Source organism: Triticum aestivum, chromosome 3A (assembly GCF_018294505.1).
Source record: "Triticum aestivum cultivar Chinese Spring chromosome 3A, IWGSC CS RefSeq v2.1, whole genome shotgun sequence".
Classification (NCBI taxonomy): domain Eukaryota; kingdom Viridiplantae; phylum Streptophyta; class Magnoliopsida; order Poales; family Poaceae; genus Triticum; species Triticum aestivum.
The window spans coordinates 698,069,762-698,089,860 of record NC_057800.1 but is presented as its reverse complement, the minus strand read 5'-3'; the positions used below and the strand labels follow the sequence as shown (position 1 = coordinate 698,089,860).

At 48.9% G+C, this 20,099-nt stretch overlaps 2 protein-coding genes across 3 annotated transcripts; one reads left to right on the top strand and one right to left on the bottom strand.

The window, feature by feature from the left end:
• The first annotated feature begins 712 nt into the window (after positions 1-712).
• LOC123059222 (uncharacterized) lies at positions 713-3,169 on the top strand. The gene is made up of 2 exons (XM_044481839.1): positions 713-766; positions 883-3,169. Exon 2 carries the CDS (start codon positions 906-908, stop codon positions 1,608-1,610), a length of 705 nt encoding a protein of 234 aa, XP_044337774.1. The 5' UTR covers positions 713-766; positions 883-905; the 3' UTR covers positions 1,611-3,169.
• A 10,197-nt stretch (positions 3,170-13,366) lies between these two features.
• Positions 13,367-16,331, bottom strand: LOC123063312 (transmembrane protein 45A). 2 transcript variants are annotated; one of them, XM_044487054.1, is made up of 4 exons: positions 16,175-16,331; positions 15,926-16,053; positions 15,306-15,750; positions 13,367-14,281 (listed from the first exon to the last, which is right to left on the bottom strand). In XM_044487054.1, exons 3-4 carry the CDS (start codon positions 15,653-15,655, stop codon positions 13,744-13,746), a joined length of 888 nt encoding a protein of 295 aa, XP_044342989.1. In that variant the 5' UTR covers positions 15,656-15,750; positions 15,926-16,053; positions 16,175-16,331; the 3' UTR covers positions 13,367-13,743. The 2 variants fall into 2 exon arrangements, with proteins under 2 accessions (XP_044342989.1, XP_044342988.1); XM_044487053.1 differs by lacking the exon at positions 16,175-16,331 and having other exon boundaries at positions 15,926-16,168.
• Between the last annotated feature and the right edge of the window lie 3,768 nt (positions 16,332-20,099).

The window sequence follows — 20,099 nt, the reverse complement described above, 5'->3', positions numbered from 1 at the left end:
AAAAGCCATACTATAAAATTTCAAAAACTTCTGTTTTTTTGTGTGTGAATGTTCACAAGATAAATGTGTGCAGCCCGTAAAACTTTCAACTCCAAATTCCAGATAAGCATAAAGATGAAGGAAAAAAAAGAGGACAAACTCAGACATGAATAGTACCATTTTTGTTTTTGTCTTCTTGTGACAACATTCATGTTGGAATTGTCTTTTTTTTATCTCCATGTGAATCTTGAGTCTGGAGTTAAAAGTTGGACCCTGATAACGGATTTTGCCCATAGCAAATCAAATGTTTTTTATGGCAACTTTGGTCGACGCGATGATGACAAGTCCAATTATCCAGAAAATTGTCATGTGTGTCTACTAATTTTCTCATCCTTGGGTCAACTGAATTTGTCCTAAAAAAACATTCGATTTGCCATGAGTAAAATCCAAACGTTCGGGATGTATCTTTACCGTAAAATTTTTAGTGGTTGTACACAATTATCTTGTGAACAACCACAATGTCTTTCGAATTTATTTTTTTGAAACTTCAAAATTTCAATTTTGTGAGGTTTTGGTAGCACCTAGTCCTAGGCAGGCTGCTGGGTGTGCATGATGGCAGCAGGAGTGCATCATCACGGGACGAGCGAATCCCGCACCGGCTTGGCGTGTGTCAGTGATTCAAAGATATTTGACCCTCTCCCTCCATTTCCTTTTCCTCTTCCGTCACCCCCTTCCTGCGGTACCTTGTGCTGCCTGCCACTCTCGTTTTTGCTCGTTTGCTCCTCTGGTATGCAAATCCTCTCCCACTTCTCCATTTCTCGGCAGCCATTTCTTGATCCACTCTGTTCCATCCATCCACGTCGCTGCTCCTCGCTCACAAGCGGCATCCCTTTTCCTTTGCAGGGTCGAGCGAAGGGGCCGTGTTCATGTCCCAAGAACCGAAGCGTGCGACAATGGCGGCCGCGCCCGCTAGAGCTCGCGCGCCGCGGGCCGCCTCTGTCGCCCCGCCCGCCAAGAGGAAGAAGAAGGGCCCGCCAAGTCGTCTCCGAGCCTCGCCGGTCCTTCGGGCCGCGGGCTGGTCCGCCCTCCCGCCCGACCTCGTCCGCCGCGTCGCCGACTGCCTTCTCGCCACCAACGACCTCGACTGCTACATGGACTTCCGCGCCGTCTGCTCCGGCTGGCGCGACGCCACCGACGACCCCAGGAGCGACCCCTCCGACCCCCGCTTCCGCCCGCGCCGCTGGGTCATCCTCCTCGACGAGGGCTTCCAGCTCCAGAGCGACGGCGACGCCGACGGCGGCGCTGGTGGCGAGCTGCTGCTCCTGCTGAACGCCGCGACGGGGCGCTTCATCCGCAAGAGGCTCCCGCTGCTCCGCCGCTACTACGTCGTGGCCACCACCCTCGGCGGCCTCTTCGTCCTGGCGAACAGGAACCCTCCCCACGCCGCCCGCGTCTTCAACCCGCTCACCGGCGTCCTAGTCCGGTTCGCGGCGCCCGTGCCCGCCGAGAAGGAGGTGTCCGCCTTCGTTAAAAGTGACAGCTCCGGCTTCTGGCCCCTGCTCGGCTTGCTCTGCGCCTCATCTCGCAGGCCGTGCGTGGCTGGTCCCGACAATGATAGTTTCTTCTGTTAGGTTTAATCTTGATTCATGTATCTGCATATTTAGTTTGCTTTTGTTATGCATGTTGCATAGGTTAGAGAGTAGCTAGTCCGGTGAAGTTTCAGCGGAGGCATGCGGAGACTGCGAGATGCCGGGCTGCCGTGTGATACGGCGAGATGCCGGGCTGCTGATGGCGGCGTGACACCGCGGTGCCGCGCGAGGCGGCAAGGTCGTGTGATACGGCACACACGTAGATGGCTGAAGCAGGACTGGCCGGCTGGACGGTGAGTTAGTTTGCATGAATGGAGTCGTCGTTAGCTGCATGTATGGGTTGGTTAGTGGGCTAGCTAAAAGGTCGGTCATGTAGCCATGCATGCGTTGAGTCTGTTTGTGCATGACCGAGTGTAGGTTAGTTAGCAGGTGATGCATATCCTGAAGAGATTCTAAGAGGAGATGGTGTTATGCCGACGTGTGTAGGATAGTGGCCGAGTGCGTCGGTCAGCCTAGTGTGTGCGTGCGTGAGTTAGTGGCTGGGTGTGAAGTCATTTGTACTGCCTATTTAAGTTCAACAAATGAATGAGAATAGGGAGGCCGTGAGGGCTGAGCACCAAAGATGTAGCCAGTGTATTCATCAAGGAGAGAGCGCCTCGGCAAAGCTCTTGTGCTTCTTCTTGATGTATGCGTGTGTGTGTGTTGAGTCTTCTTTCCCTTGTGTGTGTTCTTGAGAAGAGAGAAACACAAGTGAGAGTTGTGAGAGGCAACTCGAGGAAGAAGATGAAGTGCGGCGCTGCGGGAGGCGGCGCCAACATCTTCTACGGTGGGTACAAGGCCAAGGAGTACCCTAACTACAATTCCGCACGGATGGCGGTCGCAGGTGGTCTCTACACCAACGACGCCACAACGGGATTCATTGCAGAATCAGAAGGCTGGTTCCCCAAGATCTGCGATCTGATTCATGTCAATCCTCATAAAGAAGATGTCTGGCGTTTCCTGGTTCAACTTGGTGGACAGGTGCTGATCGTCGTCAGGCTGCGGGGGCGCGTCAAGGTTTTCAAGTACGACGACGCCGAGCCCGTGCCCGTCGAGAGCATCGGCAGGCATGCCATCTTCGTCGGGCACCACAGGTGCCTCGCCGTGGACGCCGACAGGTTCCCGTCCGTCGAGGCAGACTGCGTCTACTACATTGATCGACGGGGTTTGTCAGCCCACATCTGCGTGTACAGCCTCAGGGACGGGAAAGAGGAGAGGGTCTCTGCTGGGGCCGTCGATTTCGTGAAGCCGCACAAGCTGTTCGTCCTCGTCGCCGACCGCCCTTTCACCGTCATCCAGCTTCTCTGCAGCTACACCATCAACGCCCGGGATTCTCAGCTGCCTTTGAAAGAAGACGCTGGCAACGTTGACAAAAAATGGTTTTAATTTTCTCTCTAGTCTTCGTTCTGTTAATTTTGGCTAAGAACTTCAGAAGAGGCTGACTCTAGGTTAATTAGATCACCTGTGGTGGATGGAAGGAAGTACTGTTTGTGGCCTTAACTAATTAGGACCTGATATGAACCCAATGCTCCATCTATTTTAGCCTGATGCTATCTCTCATCTCTGTTTGTGTACACTTGTTCTTCCCTTGTTTCAGTTTGCAATGCAGTCTGGTGCTAGCAATAGTTGGTTCAGACTTTTTTGCTGTTTCTGAATTTAGCCCTGCAACTGAACCGTTGAATTTATGCGGTTCTCTGCAGCATTTGTTCATTTTTCAGTAGCAAATGCAGGCTCTGTTTTTCGCTCCTTTCTGAATTTGGTTTCGCAGTTGATCCGTTGAACATTTGTCGCGTAGCTGGTTGTTCTCCAAAGGTTTTGTTTCTTGTTGCATTCTCTGGTCTTGCTAAGAAACCGGTTTGACTCTTGATTAGATTACCTGTGTTGGCACTACTGTTCGTGGGCTTAATTAAGGCATGATATGAACCCAATGCTCCATCTGTTTTTCCTGAATGCTATCATGTGTATATGTGCACTTGTTCTTCTCTTATATCACTTACTACTAATGTAGTATGGTGCTAGCAAATAAGTCATTGAATGTATGCGGTTCTCGGTAAGATCAGTTTATTTTTTACTAGTTGCAAATGTAGTCTCAGATTTTTTTCACCTTTCTGAATTTGGTTGTGGAGTTGAATGGTCGAGCATTTTAGTGCCAAATGTAGGCTTTGTTCCTTGTTGGACTTTTCATATCCTGATAAACTGATGCTCGGCGCTACTGCAGAATGGTTTGCTGTGTATGTCCAAATTTCTGACAGTTTACGATTTCTGCTTCTAGAGGGGTTTTGTAGACTCAGATGTTTTACATTTACATGTTTTTTGCTGGATGATACATGCGCACTGATTGAATCATAGTATGAACTAATGTTGGTTTGATACCAAATTCATCCTAAGTTGCCAGATAGTAGTAGATTTCAACTGTTTGCTATCCTAGCAAGCATTGTTTCAGACTATTTGTGTTTTTATTTTTCCGGCTGGTCATTTCTTGCTTTTATACCCCAAAAATGCTCCGCGCCGCCGGCTCCCGTCACTTCTGCGCCGCCGACAACCTCCGTCTTCACGCCGGAGGAGATGACCAGCACCCTGCGGGACCTCGTGACGGCCGTCCAGGGCATGTTCCTATACTTGGCTGGCCCGCACACCACCCCGCCGGCTACGCCCCTCGCCTACAGCCACCCGATGACGCACTGGCCGATCCAGAATGCGTCGGGCCCGAGCGGGACGCCCCTGCTGCCATTCCAGGCGGGCTACACCGGCGGGCCCCCGCCGCTGCTGCACCTGCCCTGATACTCGGTACCCGTGGCGATCGTCGGGGCCCATCCGTCGCTCCAGCCGCCGGCCGCCCCAGCGCCGTCCTGGCCGTAGTGGCCCGCGCCGGTTCTCGCGGTACCACCTGCGCCTCCCGCACCCGCCCCAGTGCCGCACTGGCCCTCGCCGCCCGCGCCGGTCCAGCTCCCACCGCCGCTGCCCAGCTTCGGACCGGGCCAGTCCACACCGGGAGGATTTCCGATCCAGCGGGTCTGGTTTCCGCCGTCACCGTCCCCGATCCTGGCCTGGCTAACCGGGACGTCGCCACCGCCAGTTTACACAGAAGTCGGGGACCCACCGGTTCCCACGCTGCAGTCTGGGGCTTCGTCCGGCTCCACGAGAGCCTACGACGGCCTCCCCACCATTGACTGGGCGCCGTCATCATCACTGCTCCGCACCACCGAGCCGGTCGGCCATGGCGCGCCGACCCAGACGCCACCACGGTTCGCCAAGATCATTTTCGCCACTTATGACGGCACGGAGGACCCGCTTAACTGGCTCAACCAGTGTGAGCAGTTTTTCCGTGGCCAGCGCACGCTCGCGTCGGAGCGCACTTGGCTGGCATCCTACCACCTCCGCGGTGCAGCCCAGACCTGGTACTATGCCCTCGAGCAGGACGAGGGCGGCATGCCCCTTTGGGAGCGCTTCTGCGAGCTCTGCCTCCTTCGCTTTGGGCCTCCGGTCCACGGGAGCCGCCTGGTGGAGCTCGGCCGCCTTCCCTTCACCTCCACGGTGCAGGACTTCGCCGACCGTTTCCAGGTCCTGGCATGCCATGCGTCGGGCATGACGGCGCAGCAGCGGGCCGACCTCTTTGTCGGTGGACTTCCGGATCACATACGCGTGGACGTGGAGCATCGGGGACCCCAGGATCTCCAGTCGGCCATGTACTACGCCCGCGCGTTCAAGCGCCGCGCGGTGGCCATCCAGCAGGAATCACCGTCCCGGACCACTGGGTCGCTACCCGGGCCGGATTCCACGTAGGGTCGGCCTGCGCAGGCTTTTGCGGCACCCCTCGCCGCGACCGCGGCACGCCCGTTCCGCCGGCTCACCTCAACCGAGCTAATCGAGCGTCGCCGCCAAGGGTTGTGCTTCAACTGCGACGAGCCCTACACGCCCGGCCATGTCTGCCCGCGACCCTTCTACCTGGAGGTTGCAGACTACATTCCGGAGGACGCCGTCGCCGCCGACCTGGCCGCCCCAGCTGTCGAGAAGGTGTTTGACACTGGTTGATCGCCTCGAGGAGTTCCGCAAGCGCTTCCCCACCTTACAGTTCGAGGACGAGTTGTCTGTGCAGGCGGGGAGAGGTGTTATGGCCGGTTTAGCTAGGCCCACCGGGCAATCTTAGCCCACAAGTTATCTTAGGTTAATTCTTATGCAAGTTATCTTAGGTTAATTCTTATGCAAGTTATTTAGGTTATAAATATAGGTTGTAAGACTCTTCTTGTAATTAAGCAATAAGAATATTATTATCCCTATTGCCCGGCTCCCAGAGGAGCCGGAACCCTAGCCGCCTCTAACCGTAGCCACCGCCATCTCCCTCCGACGCGACGGCGCCCAGCCGCCGACGCGCCCGATCATCGCCCTGTCCCACTCCATCCTTCCCCTACAACCTCCGAAGCAGATCCGGTAGGACCCCTGGTTCCACCAGTGGGCCATCCTAGTGTCGGTGTTGCTTGTTATCTATTGATAGCCGGTTTTTCACTTATAGCACATATGCCCGTGCGTTGCAACGGAAGAAAAATAGTGTGAATTATATGTGCAAACAAGACCCGGTATGCACACCGAGAAGGAATATTTAGGTTCTGGGTTTGCTGCGTGTGAAGTAATCAATTCGCTATTTTTCTGTTCATTCATCGAGGGGATTAAAGGTTTTTTTAGGTCATCGCGCGCTAGAGAAGCCCTGCGAATTATTCAATCTATTTTTCCATCATTCGATGGGATTTTAATGTATGGAGTTCCATAATATGGAAGTGAGGCGGGTCTTCTCTTTTTCCATGTACAAGCCACCGATATAGTACAACCGGAGTTAATTCTACTCTGCTATTTTTCTTTGTTCATTGATCGAGGGGATTTAAGGTGTGAAGTTTCATAAAATGGGAGTAAGCTGGGTCATCTCTTTTCCAGGCATCTAGTTCACATAGTCGGGTCTTCTCTTCTCTTTTCCCCGGGTAGCAACCTCAAGAAATTTAGGATCGTTTTGTACCTAGTTCACGTAGCAATTCATCCATCTAGCTCATGTAATGGAGTTAATTCTTTTTCTTTAAAGAAATTCATGGTCTTTTTCTAGCTGGCACACGTACCAATCCATCCATTCTTCATCCTGCTTAATTCATCCTTCCTTCATTCAGCTTACTACATTTAGTTTTGCATAGGTATGTAAATTGGTATGACTGTATGTGCAGGAGCAATCTGAGACTATTTAAAATATTTTTTCCTTATTTCCTAGGCAGTTGGGCCGGCTAAGTTGTGTGGGCTGTGAAAGGCCCAGGTACCGAAACGACATGTGTTTGTAAGGCGCGAGTAAAACTCCAAAAAAACCCAGGTTAAACGATTGAACTCATGACCTCAAAGACCCCGACCAAGTTCCTAAAAAAAGTGTTGCTGGCCACCTGGACAAACATGTCTTAACCAATAGCCATCACAAATATTTAAGTACATATTGCAGCATCATATTCGAGACATTTTTTATCTTTTAGAAAAATAACGAATTGCCAAATATTCTTGGAAACATGAACAATTTTTGAAAACCCAAACAGTTTTCAAAATTCTGTAATTTTTTTTGAACAACACGAACACAATTTGAAACGGAACATTTGTAAAAATACACAAACATCATTTGAAAACCTGACCATTTTCAAATTTTTGTGAATTTTTTTTGAAACGGGAACATATTTTCATGATTCAGAACAATTTTAGAAATGTATATTTTTTTAAACACGCACATTATTTGAATTGTGGACATTTCACTAAAACAAGAATATTTTTCAAATTTTGAGCACTTTGAAAATGTAATTATCTATCTAAAAATCTTGAACAATTTTGGAAAACACATTTTTTTTGAAAAAATGGTAAGTTTTTGAAGTTCTGAACATTTTTTCCAAAACACCAACAATTTTGGAATTCTTAAGATTTTGCCAAAATTATAAAAAATATCAAATATTTTTAATTTACAGAAAAATATAAAATTTAAACAATATTAAAATTTAAATAATAAAAAACAAACGAGAAATAAAAAGACAAGTGGATAGAGAAAGAAAAATAGAAAAGAACACACGAAGAAACTAAAATGGGCCGGGCCATTCTGGGCGCCCTGTGTGAAGCTCTGACTGTTTGTCGCTGCATGCAGTAAATAGGGTTTTCCTAGTGCGAAGGCAGGAAATTAGGTGGGCTGGCTTCGTTGGGTCACATCGTGCGCAGCTCACGTACGAAATACTGGACAAAGTAATTTTCCTCGAGCAACTAGTTAACAATCGCTCCTTCGGGAGCCTCCTAACGATCATTTGGGGTGGGCTAAGAATGCGCCACTAGGCGCGTTCCCTGCGGACTCCACGTGTCGGCTTTTGGGCTTTCCTTCGGATTTTGTGTCTTTTTTTGCTCACGCGTTTTCGGTTTTTTAGACAACTTTTGTTTGGATTTTTTAGGCTTTTTGGTTTTCCACTGGTCTTTTTTAGCGTTTGGACATTTTGTTCATTTTTTTTGCGAGAAAAAAGGCTTGTCTTTCTTTTGCTTCCGGGAGAAGTATGGTTTTGCTTTCGCGAGAGGCACCTCTCGGAAATGGAAAAATGTGTTTTCCTTTTTTTCCTAAGAGGTACGGTTTTGCTTTCACGAGAGATACGATCCTTTTTGCTTCCGTGAGAGGCACGCTTTTTCTTCCGTGAGTGGCACGATTTTGCTTCCGCGAGAGGCACAATCGTGCTTCTCGGACGAAAAATACGCATTTTCTTTTTTTTCTTCTTCTGTGAGATGTGTGGTTTTGCTTTCACAAGAGGCACAATTTTGATTTTGTGAGAGGCATGACCGTGCCTTTCGAAAACGAAAAAACGTATTTTTTCTTTCGCGACAGACATGATTTTTTCGTCTGATTTTCATTCTGTTTTTTTCGTGGAAAAAAGTTCATCAAAACCTATCAACATGGATTCTAGTTTTGAAGATCTCGACGTGGGGATTTCAAAGGTGAAAACGGTTTGAGATTTGGACGCACGGTTTAAGAGATAAACCATTTTGAATGAACGGATCTATAAACTAAGGAAAAACTCGCAGGTTGCGACAAGTGGCGCACATGCAGTGTGCCACTTGTCGCAACCTGGGAGTGTGAGGTGATCTTTGGAAGGAGTACTTCTTAATTAGTGATTTCGTAGTATTTTTTTTCTAACAAACATATGCATAAAAAATTAGTACCACCTTGATAAAAAAAATCTACGGTGAGCGGATTTAAAAAATCAAAGGAACGCACCTTACTTTATTAATAGGTAAGTATAGATACATATGTAGTAATGCAAGAATAGAAAAAACATCGCCCCACAATAGACATCACAGTTTGGTTGACATTATTCAAGGAGAGCAAGTAAGCATTTTGACCTTTATGTAAGCAGTTTTGTAGTCTCTGTTTATAGAACAGTACTGGGAGCGCCGTGGCTTACACTCAAACATGCTCATAAAATCTTTTTTTTTTCCGGGGAATTTAGAGCTTTATTCAAACAAAAGCGTTCTCTAAACAGTCAGCTAAAAGGCTGCTGATCAGGAAGCTGGGAGTCTCCGTAAGCCAGCTTTCGGTCACAGCCACATTGCATGCACGTTTAGCACATAGGTGAGCTGGACCATTAGCTGATCTACTTACATGCTGGATTACAAAAGAATGAAAACTAGCTGAAAGCTCTTTAATTTCTAAGATAATTGGTGCCACAACCGAACGACTGTTGAGGCGAGTGTTCCAGAGGTTTACCACCTCCAGGTTGTCTGTCTCCACCACCACATGCTTGAACCCTCTGAGATTTGCAAAGATTACTCCGTCTCGAACAGCAAGGGCTTCTGCAATCATGGGTTCAGTAACTCCAGGGTGTGGTTTACACCAGGCACCCAATAAGGCCGTAGACGATCTTGCCACGCCGCCGGCTCCACTCTTCCCCTCATCGTGATCAACTGTCGCGTCGGTGTTGATCTTAACCCGATTTGGTTCTGGAGGGCGCCAGCCGTGCCCGGGTAGAACGTGTGCATGTTGTATGGGAATATCAAGGAGGGCCAGGGCTTCTCGAGTGAGCTTCATCGAGTTGGCCGGGTCTAACTTGTCCCCATCATGCGTCCATAGATTGCATGAGGTCCAAATGGACCACATTATAGTAACGATTGTAGCGCGCTTTCTAGCCGAGAGCCCTGGTTCACATAAAATGTCGGATGCCCAAGTTGTGGGATGTAGCCTTGGTAATTTGATGTCCAGAAGCTAGCGTGCTTCATCCCAGAATCTCCTGGCATGTGAACAAAACATAAGAGCATGCTGAAGATCTTCATCATGTGCCTGACAAAGCTTGCAGGTGCTAATGTCTCGGATATGACGGTATTTGAGCGTGCATTCGTCCGGCAGTATACCACGAAGTACCCTCCACCAGAACACACGCACCTTAGGGACCACCTTGAGAGACCAAAGAGCTTTCCACAACTGTTGTTTGTTCGCTAAAGCTTCTGTAACCGGCCCTTCTTCACGAGCTTGATGCTCTTTCTGAATCACTAGAGCTCGGTACGCTGACTTGACAGTGTAGTTGCCTGTCCTCTCATGTGCCCATGCAAATGAATCTTCGCCTAGCCGTGTCGCAAAGGTATGTTCAGTATAGCCTCGGCGTCAGGTGCAATAAAATTCTGCCGAACTAGGTCTTGTTTCCAAGTCCAGTTATCTGTGTCAATTAGGTCACTGACTAGTGAAATGATGGGAGCCATTGGTGTCAACAGTGGCGTTCCTCGTGAGTGTTGTTGGGATCCACTTGTCAGCACATGCATTGATCGTGGTACCATCACCAACCCGTGTGACAATTCCGGCTAGCAAAGCCTCTCGCCCTGCGATGATAGCTCGCCAAGTAGCTGACGCCGCCTTGGGTGCCGAGGCCTGCAAGAAATCTGAATCCGGGAAGTACCTTCCTTTCATAACTCTCGCACAAAGTAACATTGGGTTTGTCAGGAATCGCCACCCATGTTTGCCGAGGAGAGCCAAGTTGAACAAATGGAGATCTCGGAAGCCCATTCCTCCCTGACATTTCGGTTTAGTGAGCTCCTTCCAAGAAACCCAATGGAGTGACCTCTTGTCGATTGAGCTACTCCACCAATACCGTGCCATGCTTGAAACAAGCTTTGCATAAACCTTCTTCGTTAGCAGGAAACATATCATACTGTATGTGGAAATTGCCTGAATGATAGTTTTGATGAGTGTCTCTCGACCAGCACACGCAAAGAGCCTCTCCGACCAACCCTGCATTTTACTCCTGGACCTTTCACCGATGTGGTCAAAAGTGCCACTCGTGATCCGTCCAACTGCCGTAGGTAAGCCAAGGTATTTGTCACTGAATGCTTCTACCATGACTCCTAGTGTTCCTTTGATAGACTGCCTAGTGGATCTGGGTGTATTTGGGCTGAAGTAAATAGCACTATTGTCCTTGTTCACACACTTTCCGGACGCTTCGCCGTAGATCCATAGAATATCATTCAGTCTCTCCGCACTTTGGGAGTAAGCATTGAGAAAAATCAAGCAGTCATCTACGAACAACAAATGACTAACCCATGGTGAACAGATGCTCGCCCTAATCCCTCTATCAATATGTCCTCCATGATATTTGAGTAGTGACGAGAACCCTTCTGCACAGAGCAAAAATAAATATGGTGATGCGGGATCCCCTTGCCGAAGCCCCCTAGAGGGCGTGAAGTAGGGCTGTTGTTCACCATTAATCCTGACAGAGAAGCGCACTGAGGTCACACACTTCATGATCAAGCTAATCAAAGTCCTGCTGAAACCCAGCTTCGTCATGATGGCCTCTAAGTAGTGCCACTCCACTCTGTCGTACGCTTTCATCATATCGAGCTTCATTGCACATGCATGATTTTGGCCTTTCTTCCTTCGACGTAAAGTGTGCACACTCTCGAAGGCCACCAATACATTATCAGTAATGAGGCGTCCAGGAACAAATGCACTTTGTTCCTCGCTAATAATTTCATCCATACAACCTCTCAATCGGTTAGTAATAACCTTGGCCGCTATCTTATAGAGTATTGAACAAAGAGCAATTGGGCGGTATTGAGAGATTGATTGGGGGTACCGTACCTTGGGGATCAAGGTAATGGAAGTATCATTTAAGCCCGTCGATAGTTCTCCCCCGTTTAAGAAATTTAACACTGCATGAGTTACGTCATCCTTCAACACCGGAACATGATCTAACAGCGTGCTTGTATCAGACACTCCTTGAGAACTATAGAGTGCTTGATAAAACGCCTGCACTTCATGCTTATCTTCACTCTCGTCGGCGCAAACAGAGCCATCAGCTCTTTTCAATCCTCTAATCTTGTTCATTCTTTGTCTTTGTTTGGCTTGAGCCTGGAAGTAACCTGTGTTACGGTCACCCGCCCGTAGCCATAGGACCCTGGAACACTGCCGTAACCATATTTCTTCCTGTCGAAGGGCTTCACGTAGTTTGATGACAGTAGCTTTTTCTTCCTCCGACGGGCCACGTCCAATGGACTGTCTTCGCAGTTTGTCAAGTTTCTTTTGAAGCTGCCTGACTGTTCTAGCGAGACATCCGAATTCTTTTGCCCCCCATGGCTCAAGTTCCCTTTGTAGAGCATTGAGTGACTCTACAATCCATTGCAAGCCTGGTGCACGCTCTTGCTTTCGCCATGAGTTTGTTACTAGTTTCTCATAATCAGGATGGGTTTGCCAAACAGTCTCATATCTGAATTGCTTCGCCCGCGGTGAACCATCATTCTTCCTTGTCCCATGAAACTCTGCCACCACAAAGCAGTGATCGGACTCGGTAGCGTTGATGTGTCTCACCCGTATATCCTCATAGTGCTGCCGAAAGGCTTCATTAGCAAAAGCTCGATCTAGCCTTGCTTTAACATTGTGGTGTCCACCTTTCCGGTTATCCCATGTGTAAGCCATTGCAGACCAACCTAGGTCTTGGAAGGAAACGTCCTCAACGACTTCTCTGAATGCCTTCATTTGCCATTCCGGCCTCGCTGTCTGGCTAAAGTGTTCATCTCCAAACAAAGTCTTGTTGAAGTCACCCATGCAAATCCAAGAGGAGTGTGGCAGGGTATGCAATGTTCGAAGAAAGCGCCAACTGTGGTGCCTCTCTTCAACTCTTGGTGCACCGTAGAATCCAGTGAATCTCCACTCCGAGGAGGCTTGATCCTTGACTCTCACCAGCACATCAATGTGACTCTTACTATAGTTTTTCAGGTCGACATTGACGTCATTGGACCAGAAGAGGCCACCCCCTCCGCTAAGCCCAACATATCCACGGCAAAACAGCCTGCAAAACCCAGTGTGTATCGCAAATCTTCTACTCGTTTAGCCTTGATTTTAGTTTTCATGACAAAGAGCAGGGCAGGACCTTCTTGCTTCACCAAGCGGCGAAGCTCTCGAACTGCCTTGGGGTTCCCAAGCCCCTGACAGTTCCAATTGATGCAAACCATTGGGATGGGCAGCGCTGCTTTGCAGACGCTGCCGAGTTGTCGGGCGTTGGCTTTTTCTTCTTTGGTACTCGTTCCACCACATTCTCATCTCCCTCCTTGGCATACAACGATGCTTCTATTGGTACTCGTATATGAGGTAGTAATAGGAATATTAGCCACTGGATCTTAACAATCTAACGGCTTATATTAGCTGGAAAACCTCCGAGGTCCCAGCCAATCAGCTCGGTTGCCGTATATCAGCAGCATACACCATAGGATAAGCACACCCATTATGTGTGACAAGTTCGTTGGAGAACTCTCAAGGTTCGCATGAACTGATGGTATACTTGAAGGCAGACAGAAACCAAATTTCTGGTAATCCACACCTGGTGTACAAAACCAAATTTCTGCTAGTAAAACCCCCTCTGTGATGGACTCTCTTACAGTCCTATGCTAATCCTCTCATGTAAAAATGTTCATTGATCTTCACAGTAAAACTAAAGGAACGTTGATCTGTGATTTTGCTGTGTAATTAACTAACCAGAATGTACAGCCCCTCTCTATTCTTGTACCGACTGACCTCAGGTTCAGGTCCGCCCCTCAATGATGTGCCCGTCGCGTGTACTCTACCAAATCGAACAAGACGACAATGGCGAAAAACAGAGCAGAAGTCATATCATGTCATTCATATGCCACTAGACAGCACCGAGCTGCCAACGAATCTTCCACCACTGCCGGCGCCATTTTCCCGGTGCTCCATCTCGACGGCCCTCAGGTCCGGGTGGCCGTACTTGGCGGCGGCGACGGCGTAGCAGCCGAGGGCGTAGGCGAAGACGAGGAAGACGTAGGCGAAGAGCTGGAAGTCGGCGAGCTGCTCCGCGCGCTCCCCCGCGGCGTGCCCGTGGCACTCGATGTCCCCGGCGGCGTCGCGGTGGCACCCCTCGGGGAGCATCGGCCCGTAGAGCGTGAAGGCCGTCTGGTAGAACCACAGGCCCTGCAGGGTGATGAGCAGGCCGCTGGCCAGGTCGGCGGGGAAGCTCGCCGGGAGGAGCGCGCCGAGGACGTTGGAGGCGACGCAGAGCCCGACGAGCACCACCAGGAGGTAGTGGTAGTACCCCTCCAGCCCCTGGTGCGTGGTCGAGTGGAAGTAGAAGAGCAGCAGCTCGGCCGTGAAGGCCGTCGCCGCCAGCAGGCTCAGCGCGCCCTCCGTCAGGGGCAGGTACCTGATCGCCGGTGAAAAAAGAGCCCAAGTTAGCTCACTGTTATGTGTACTTTTAGAATGAGATGTACGTCTATTTTGTTGTACTACTAACAAGAGATGGCTGCATGGACAAGGTGAAACACAACGGCAATATGATTGCAGGGCAAAAAGGTTACACAGAAACTCCACTGAGAACGATCAAGGTAGGACCCTCGGGTACCACGGAATGTGAAACAGAGTCAGGTTGCATTATCTGCTCACAAAAATGACAGAGACGGCCTCTGGCCCCCACCCCCGACTCCTAAGAAATTAGTACAAGTACAGACACGAAACTTCTCCACGGAATATGATTTTTCTTTCTTTCTGTCAAGCGAAAGCATGATGAGCTAATTGAGCTACGTTCATCTGAATGCTAAATTGGACTTTGTCCTGAAAGCAATGGCCACTCACGGGAAGAATCTTCCGATTTCAAATAAAAAAAGAGCTCACAAGAAGAACCTCCATTTGAATATTCGTGGCAAGCTTCTGCTGACTCACCCCAACGGGGTCATCCATTCTAGAACAGGTGAGTCTAGATTATATATAGAAGTAAAGAGCCTATGAACACCCCTGAATTTTGCAAGCAAAATTTTGCCAAATGAATCTACTAACATACCAGCCGCGCTAGGCAACTTGGAGACTAGCTCGTGACCACATGGGCTAGCCTGGACCAGATTAGCCAATCCTTCTCCCTCTGGTCCGTCCTGTCCTTGGAACATTCAAGGTGCCACACCAAGGAAGTCAAAACATCAACCAACTATCCCAACAACCATCTCACCTCTTTTCCATTTCCAGATCCGCAAATTAATAAGAAACCGGTCGATCGATCGATCTTTTTTCCGAAAACCAAATTCGAGAATGAATTTTTTAAAAATTGTGATCCTCTTGCTTGAGATGATCGAGTGAAAAAGAGAAGGAGATGAATGAAATTCCGAGGAGAAATGGATGGATGAACTTGGGATCATGTGAACGGGATGATGGATGGATGAAATGGATGGTGAGCTGACCTGGTGTTCTCGGAGAGGAGGGCGAGGGCGCCGACGAGGAAGAACATGAGCAGCATGCCGCCGTGCTCGAGGTCGTTGAGGTGCGCCGGGTTGACCCCGCCGCCGGGCGCGAATATGTGGAGGTGGGTGGAGTAGAGCACCTCCACGCACATGTCCAGGAAGGCGCCCCCGGCGATGACGTAGAGCTCCAGGTGCCGCAGCGCCCCGCTGCCGCTGCCCACGGGGTTCCAGACGCGGAGGCGGAACCCGGCCGGGTCCATGGCGAAGCGCGCCACCGCCGCCCACACGTGCCACGCGCCCACCGCCAGGAACAGCGTCCCCGGCAGCACGTGGCCCTTGAACGACCCCATCGATCACCGCCGCTGTTCGCCTGCCCCGCCTTCGGATCTGAGCGCGGCCCGCCGCCGGCGTTGACTTCTGTGGTCCTAGCTAGCGCGCCGCCCGCCTGAAACAACGGATCAGCGCCGACTCGGTTATAGCCGCGTCGCCCGCTGGCGACATGCACGCCGCGTCTCGCTGGCCAGAGTAAAAAAACCGAAAGCAAATCTCGACGAGGCCCGCCGGCGAAGGAGAAGACGACCGACGGAACCTCGAGACGAGGAAGGGCGGCACGCACGTACCTGGCGACGACGATGATTGGTGGATGATGGTGTGGGGGGAATCAAAATCCCGCGGAGGAGAAGCGTAAAGCGGCCAGATCCTTTTTTTCTGCTCGGAAAGCGCCTTTTCCTTGCCTTCTTTTTCCCCTCTGCAACGTGCGGCGGCGCGGATGATATCAGCACCGTTCCGTTCGAGTGTAGGAAGAGAAAGAGAGAGGGAGAGTGGGGTGGAGTGGAGGGAGGGAGAAGGGGAGGCGTTGGGGTTGGTACCTGATGGATGGATGGATGGATGGATGGATCGGTGCTGCGGGCAGCGCGGCGGCCTGCTTCTCTATTCTGCTGTGCTCCTCTGTTCTATGCGGTGCGGTGCCTCTAGAGGTCGGTCCTGTCCAAAACTTGAGTTTAGAAAAAGTTCCCTTCTGCACATGCAACAGTGACAGGAATAGTTAGAGCATCTACATCCATGGTTCCTCGAACAGCCGCTCCCGCGCGGCCGGGCACTGACTGGACATGTCTTAAATTTAAAGAGTTGCATCTGAACATTTCATACTTGATTCTTAAATTTATACGTAGACATGCAAACTAAAAAAACCTAAATACTATGCCAATCAACTAGCTACTCGTCATCGGGGATGTCAACGATCTTCGTGCCCGGCTCCAGTAGCATGGGCGGCAACTACAGCTTCGGCTGCTCCGCTCCGGCCTCCTTTGTCTCTATGTCCGCCTCGAGTTCGACGAAGAGCGCGACGGGCGCCGCCTGCTCCTGTCGGAGAAACGCCTGGTTGGCCTCCACATAGGCCTCATCCTGGATGGACTCCACGATGGCCTGTTGCTCCACCATCTCCTCCGATTGGGCGACGCCGAACTCCGCCTCCGCCTGTTCCATGCTGAAGCCCGACAACTCTGGTTCCGACTGCTCCACCTCCTCCACCTCCACCGGAGCCAGCTCCTCTCCCTCCTCTTCCCCCGGATTCTCCTTCTCCTCCTCCGGCTCCAGCAAGTCCGGAGGCAGCCCGACAGCGATGCGGGCAGCGCGCGGCCTATATCACCCAGATCTCCTACTGGATCTCGTCCCGGCGCTCCGGCATGAGGATTGTGTAGTAGGTGATCTTCCTCCGGACCATGGTGGAGCGTCGGAGCATGGACAGAGCGCCGGAGCGGGAGAAGGAGGGGTGGATGGGCTCGGACTGGCGGCACAGAGAGGGGGAGGTGGATGGGTTAGGGTTGCGGGACACGAACCGGCTTAAATAGCAGGATTTGGTCTCCGACAGCGAGCCGGAGCAACGCCACGCGGCGTTCACACCGCGGCGTTCGTCGGACCGTCGGGTTTCCGGGCGTTTTCGCATGGGACCCTGCCGTCAGACCGACGTGGCGGGCATGTCTGGGCGCGCCCGATCGCCCCCATATCCGCCTCATATTTATGCTGGATATGAGGGATGTCGGTCAGCCCGGACATTTGAGGTCCATTTGTGGGGTCCGTCTGAATCAAAAAATTGTGACCGGACATGTCGCTCTGACGTTTTAGGCCGGTTTGGGGGCGTCCGGCTGTAGATTCTCTTCATAATGGATTAAGGAGCACTTCTTCAAAAAGATAAATCAGAATATCAAGTGGGCCCATTTACTTCTCTAGTGAGTCCTCAGAGAAAAAATCAACACAATTCAAGTGCATCTTCAAGATTAACACAAGGGGCCAACAAACTTCTGTCATCCAAGAATCACAGCCTACCTCAAGTAAACAAAAACCATTTTTTTCTTTCATACTCCTCATATTGTTCAAATCTCGTGTTAAGTGAAACTATAGCTTGATCGACAATATGCAAAAAAAAAAACCCATTCCCTCACTAAACCATGATTCTTCCTCGGCGATGGCCTGGTTCCTAAGCATGTTGCATCAAAACTTTTGTGAAACACCACAACCTATACATGCCATATGAGATCACCGTGCCAAATTTCATGCTTTTCGTACTTCATTTGCATGCTTCATAACTAAAAAACCCAACAAACTTCATGCTTGGGGTCATGTCTTGGCATTCTCACATTTGAAATTCTTTAATTTTTCTTCGATAAGGCCAATAGATGGACTCAAGAACACAAATAAGATTTTTCAATACAATTTTGCCAACTTTTCCATGCACTTGCAGTTTAAATCTTAATAATATTCACTAAATGCATTTAATAACTTAAATATAGCAAATAGACACAAAAAGATGCCAATTTCTTACATGGATCATGTGTGTAGATTTTTTTTCAAGACCAACAGAGGAAGCAGCGGGCAGCGCGCCGGCCTGCTCCTCCGTTCTCTTGTGCTCCTCTGTTCTATACCAAGCGGTGCAGTCAATGCGCTGCGCCACCTCGGGGGGTCGGTCCTATCCAAAACTTTGAGTTTACAAAAGCACCTTTCTGCACGTGCAACCGTGATAGGAATGGTTAGCAAAATTTTGCATGTAATCAACATCAGGATGGATTAAGGAGCACTTTTTCAAAAAGTCAAAATATCAAGTGGGCCCATTTACCTCTGTAGTGAGTCCTGGAGAAGAAGTCAACACAAATCAAGTGCATCTTCAAGATTAACACAAGCAGCCAACAAACTCTTTATCCAGGAATCGAAGCCTACTTGAAGTAAACCAGAAACCAAATTTTTTCGTACCTCTCATATTGTTCAAATCTCGAGTTAAGTGAAACTACAGCTTGATCAACAATATGCAGAAAACTAATACCCATTCCCTCTCGAAACCATGATTCTTCCTTGGCGCTCGCTGTTTCTAAGCACTGTACGTCAAAACTTTTGTGAAACGTTCTAAATTTTTTACCACAACCTATACATGTCATATGAGGTCACCATGCCCACTTTTCATGCTTTTCGTACTTCATTTGCATGGTTCGGATTTAAAAACCAACAGTTTTTCCAATTCTTTAATGACACAAATAAGATTTTTCAACACAATTTTGCCAACTTTTTCATGCACTTGCAGTTTAAATCTTAATTATGTTCACTAACTACATTTGATGGCTTAAATATAGCAAACAAACACAGAAAGATGCCAATTTCTTACATGGATAATGTAATGGTGTATCATGTGTGTATAATTTTTTTCAAGGCCAACAAATGAACCAACGGTCACATCACCTTTAAAGATGGCCCGTTCCCTCCACAAATCATGATTCTTCCCGATAGAACGTTTGGTTTCTAAGTCATCTATGTCCCAAATTTTGTGAAACCTTCTCAAATTTTTACCACAACCTCTAATATCATTTGAGGGATCCATTCTCAAGTTTCAGACTTTTCAAACTTTTTTTTTGCACTTTTTGAATTTATAAAACCAACAGACTCAATGTTTGGAGTCATATCTTGGCATCCTCATGTTTGAAATTACTTTCATTTCCTTGGATAATGCCTAAACAAGAACTCAAGAATACACATATGACTTTTCAACACAAAGTTGCAAACTTTTTTATGCACCTGTAGTCCAAATTTGAATTATATCCATTAATGCCTATAAATGCACTTAATTAATAAATATAGCAACCGACCCCGAAAGAGGCTAATTTTTGATGTGGATCGTGTAATGGTGTATCTTGAGTGTATAAAAAATTTCAAGGCCAATTAGTGAAATAGAGGTCGCATCGCCATTAAACCTGACCCGGTCCCTCTAGAAACCATGATTCTTCCTCAGAGATGGTCCAGTTCTTAGAAGTGTACAACATAACTTTTGTGAAGCTTTCTAAAAAATTTACAACAACCTCTAGGTGTCATATCTGAGTAGTGAGAACCATGCCAAGTTCTATAATTTTTGAACTTTGTTTGCATTTTTGAAATTAAAGACCAACAAACTCAATGTTCAGGGTCGTGTTTGAAATTACACTACAAGAAATATGTCAACTTGTGACCACCACTATTGGTCACTGAAAGGTCATGGTTTTTCATTTGTGACCTTTTTGTGACCAAAAATAGAAGGTCAAAAGCTGGCGGTCATAAACTGACTATAGCGACCTTTCTTCTGGAATGGTCGAAGACGTTTACGACCAAAATAAGCCTATTGTTCTGTTTTGGTCACTAGCAACCTCCCCAGGCCACGTAGGCATCCAGCGTGGCAAGCTGATGTGGCACAAGATTCAGCCCGGTCCAATTCGGTTTTCTACATGGGCCTAGCCCATTAATTCAGCCTTTCTATATATTTTTTTCCTGTCAATTTTT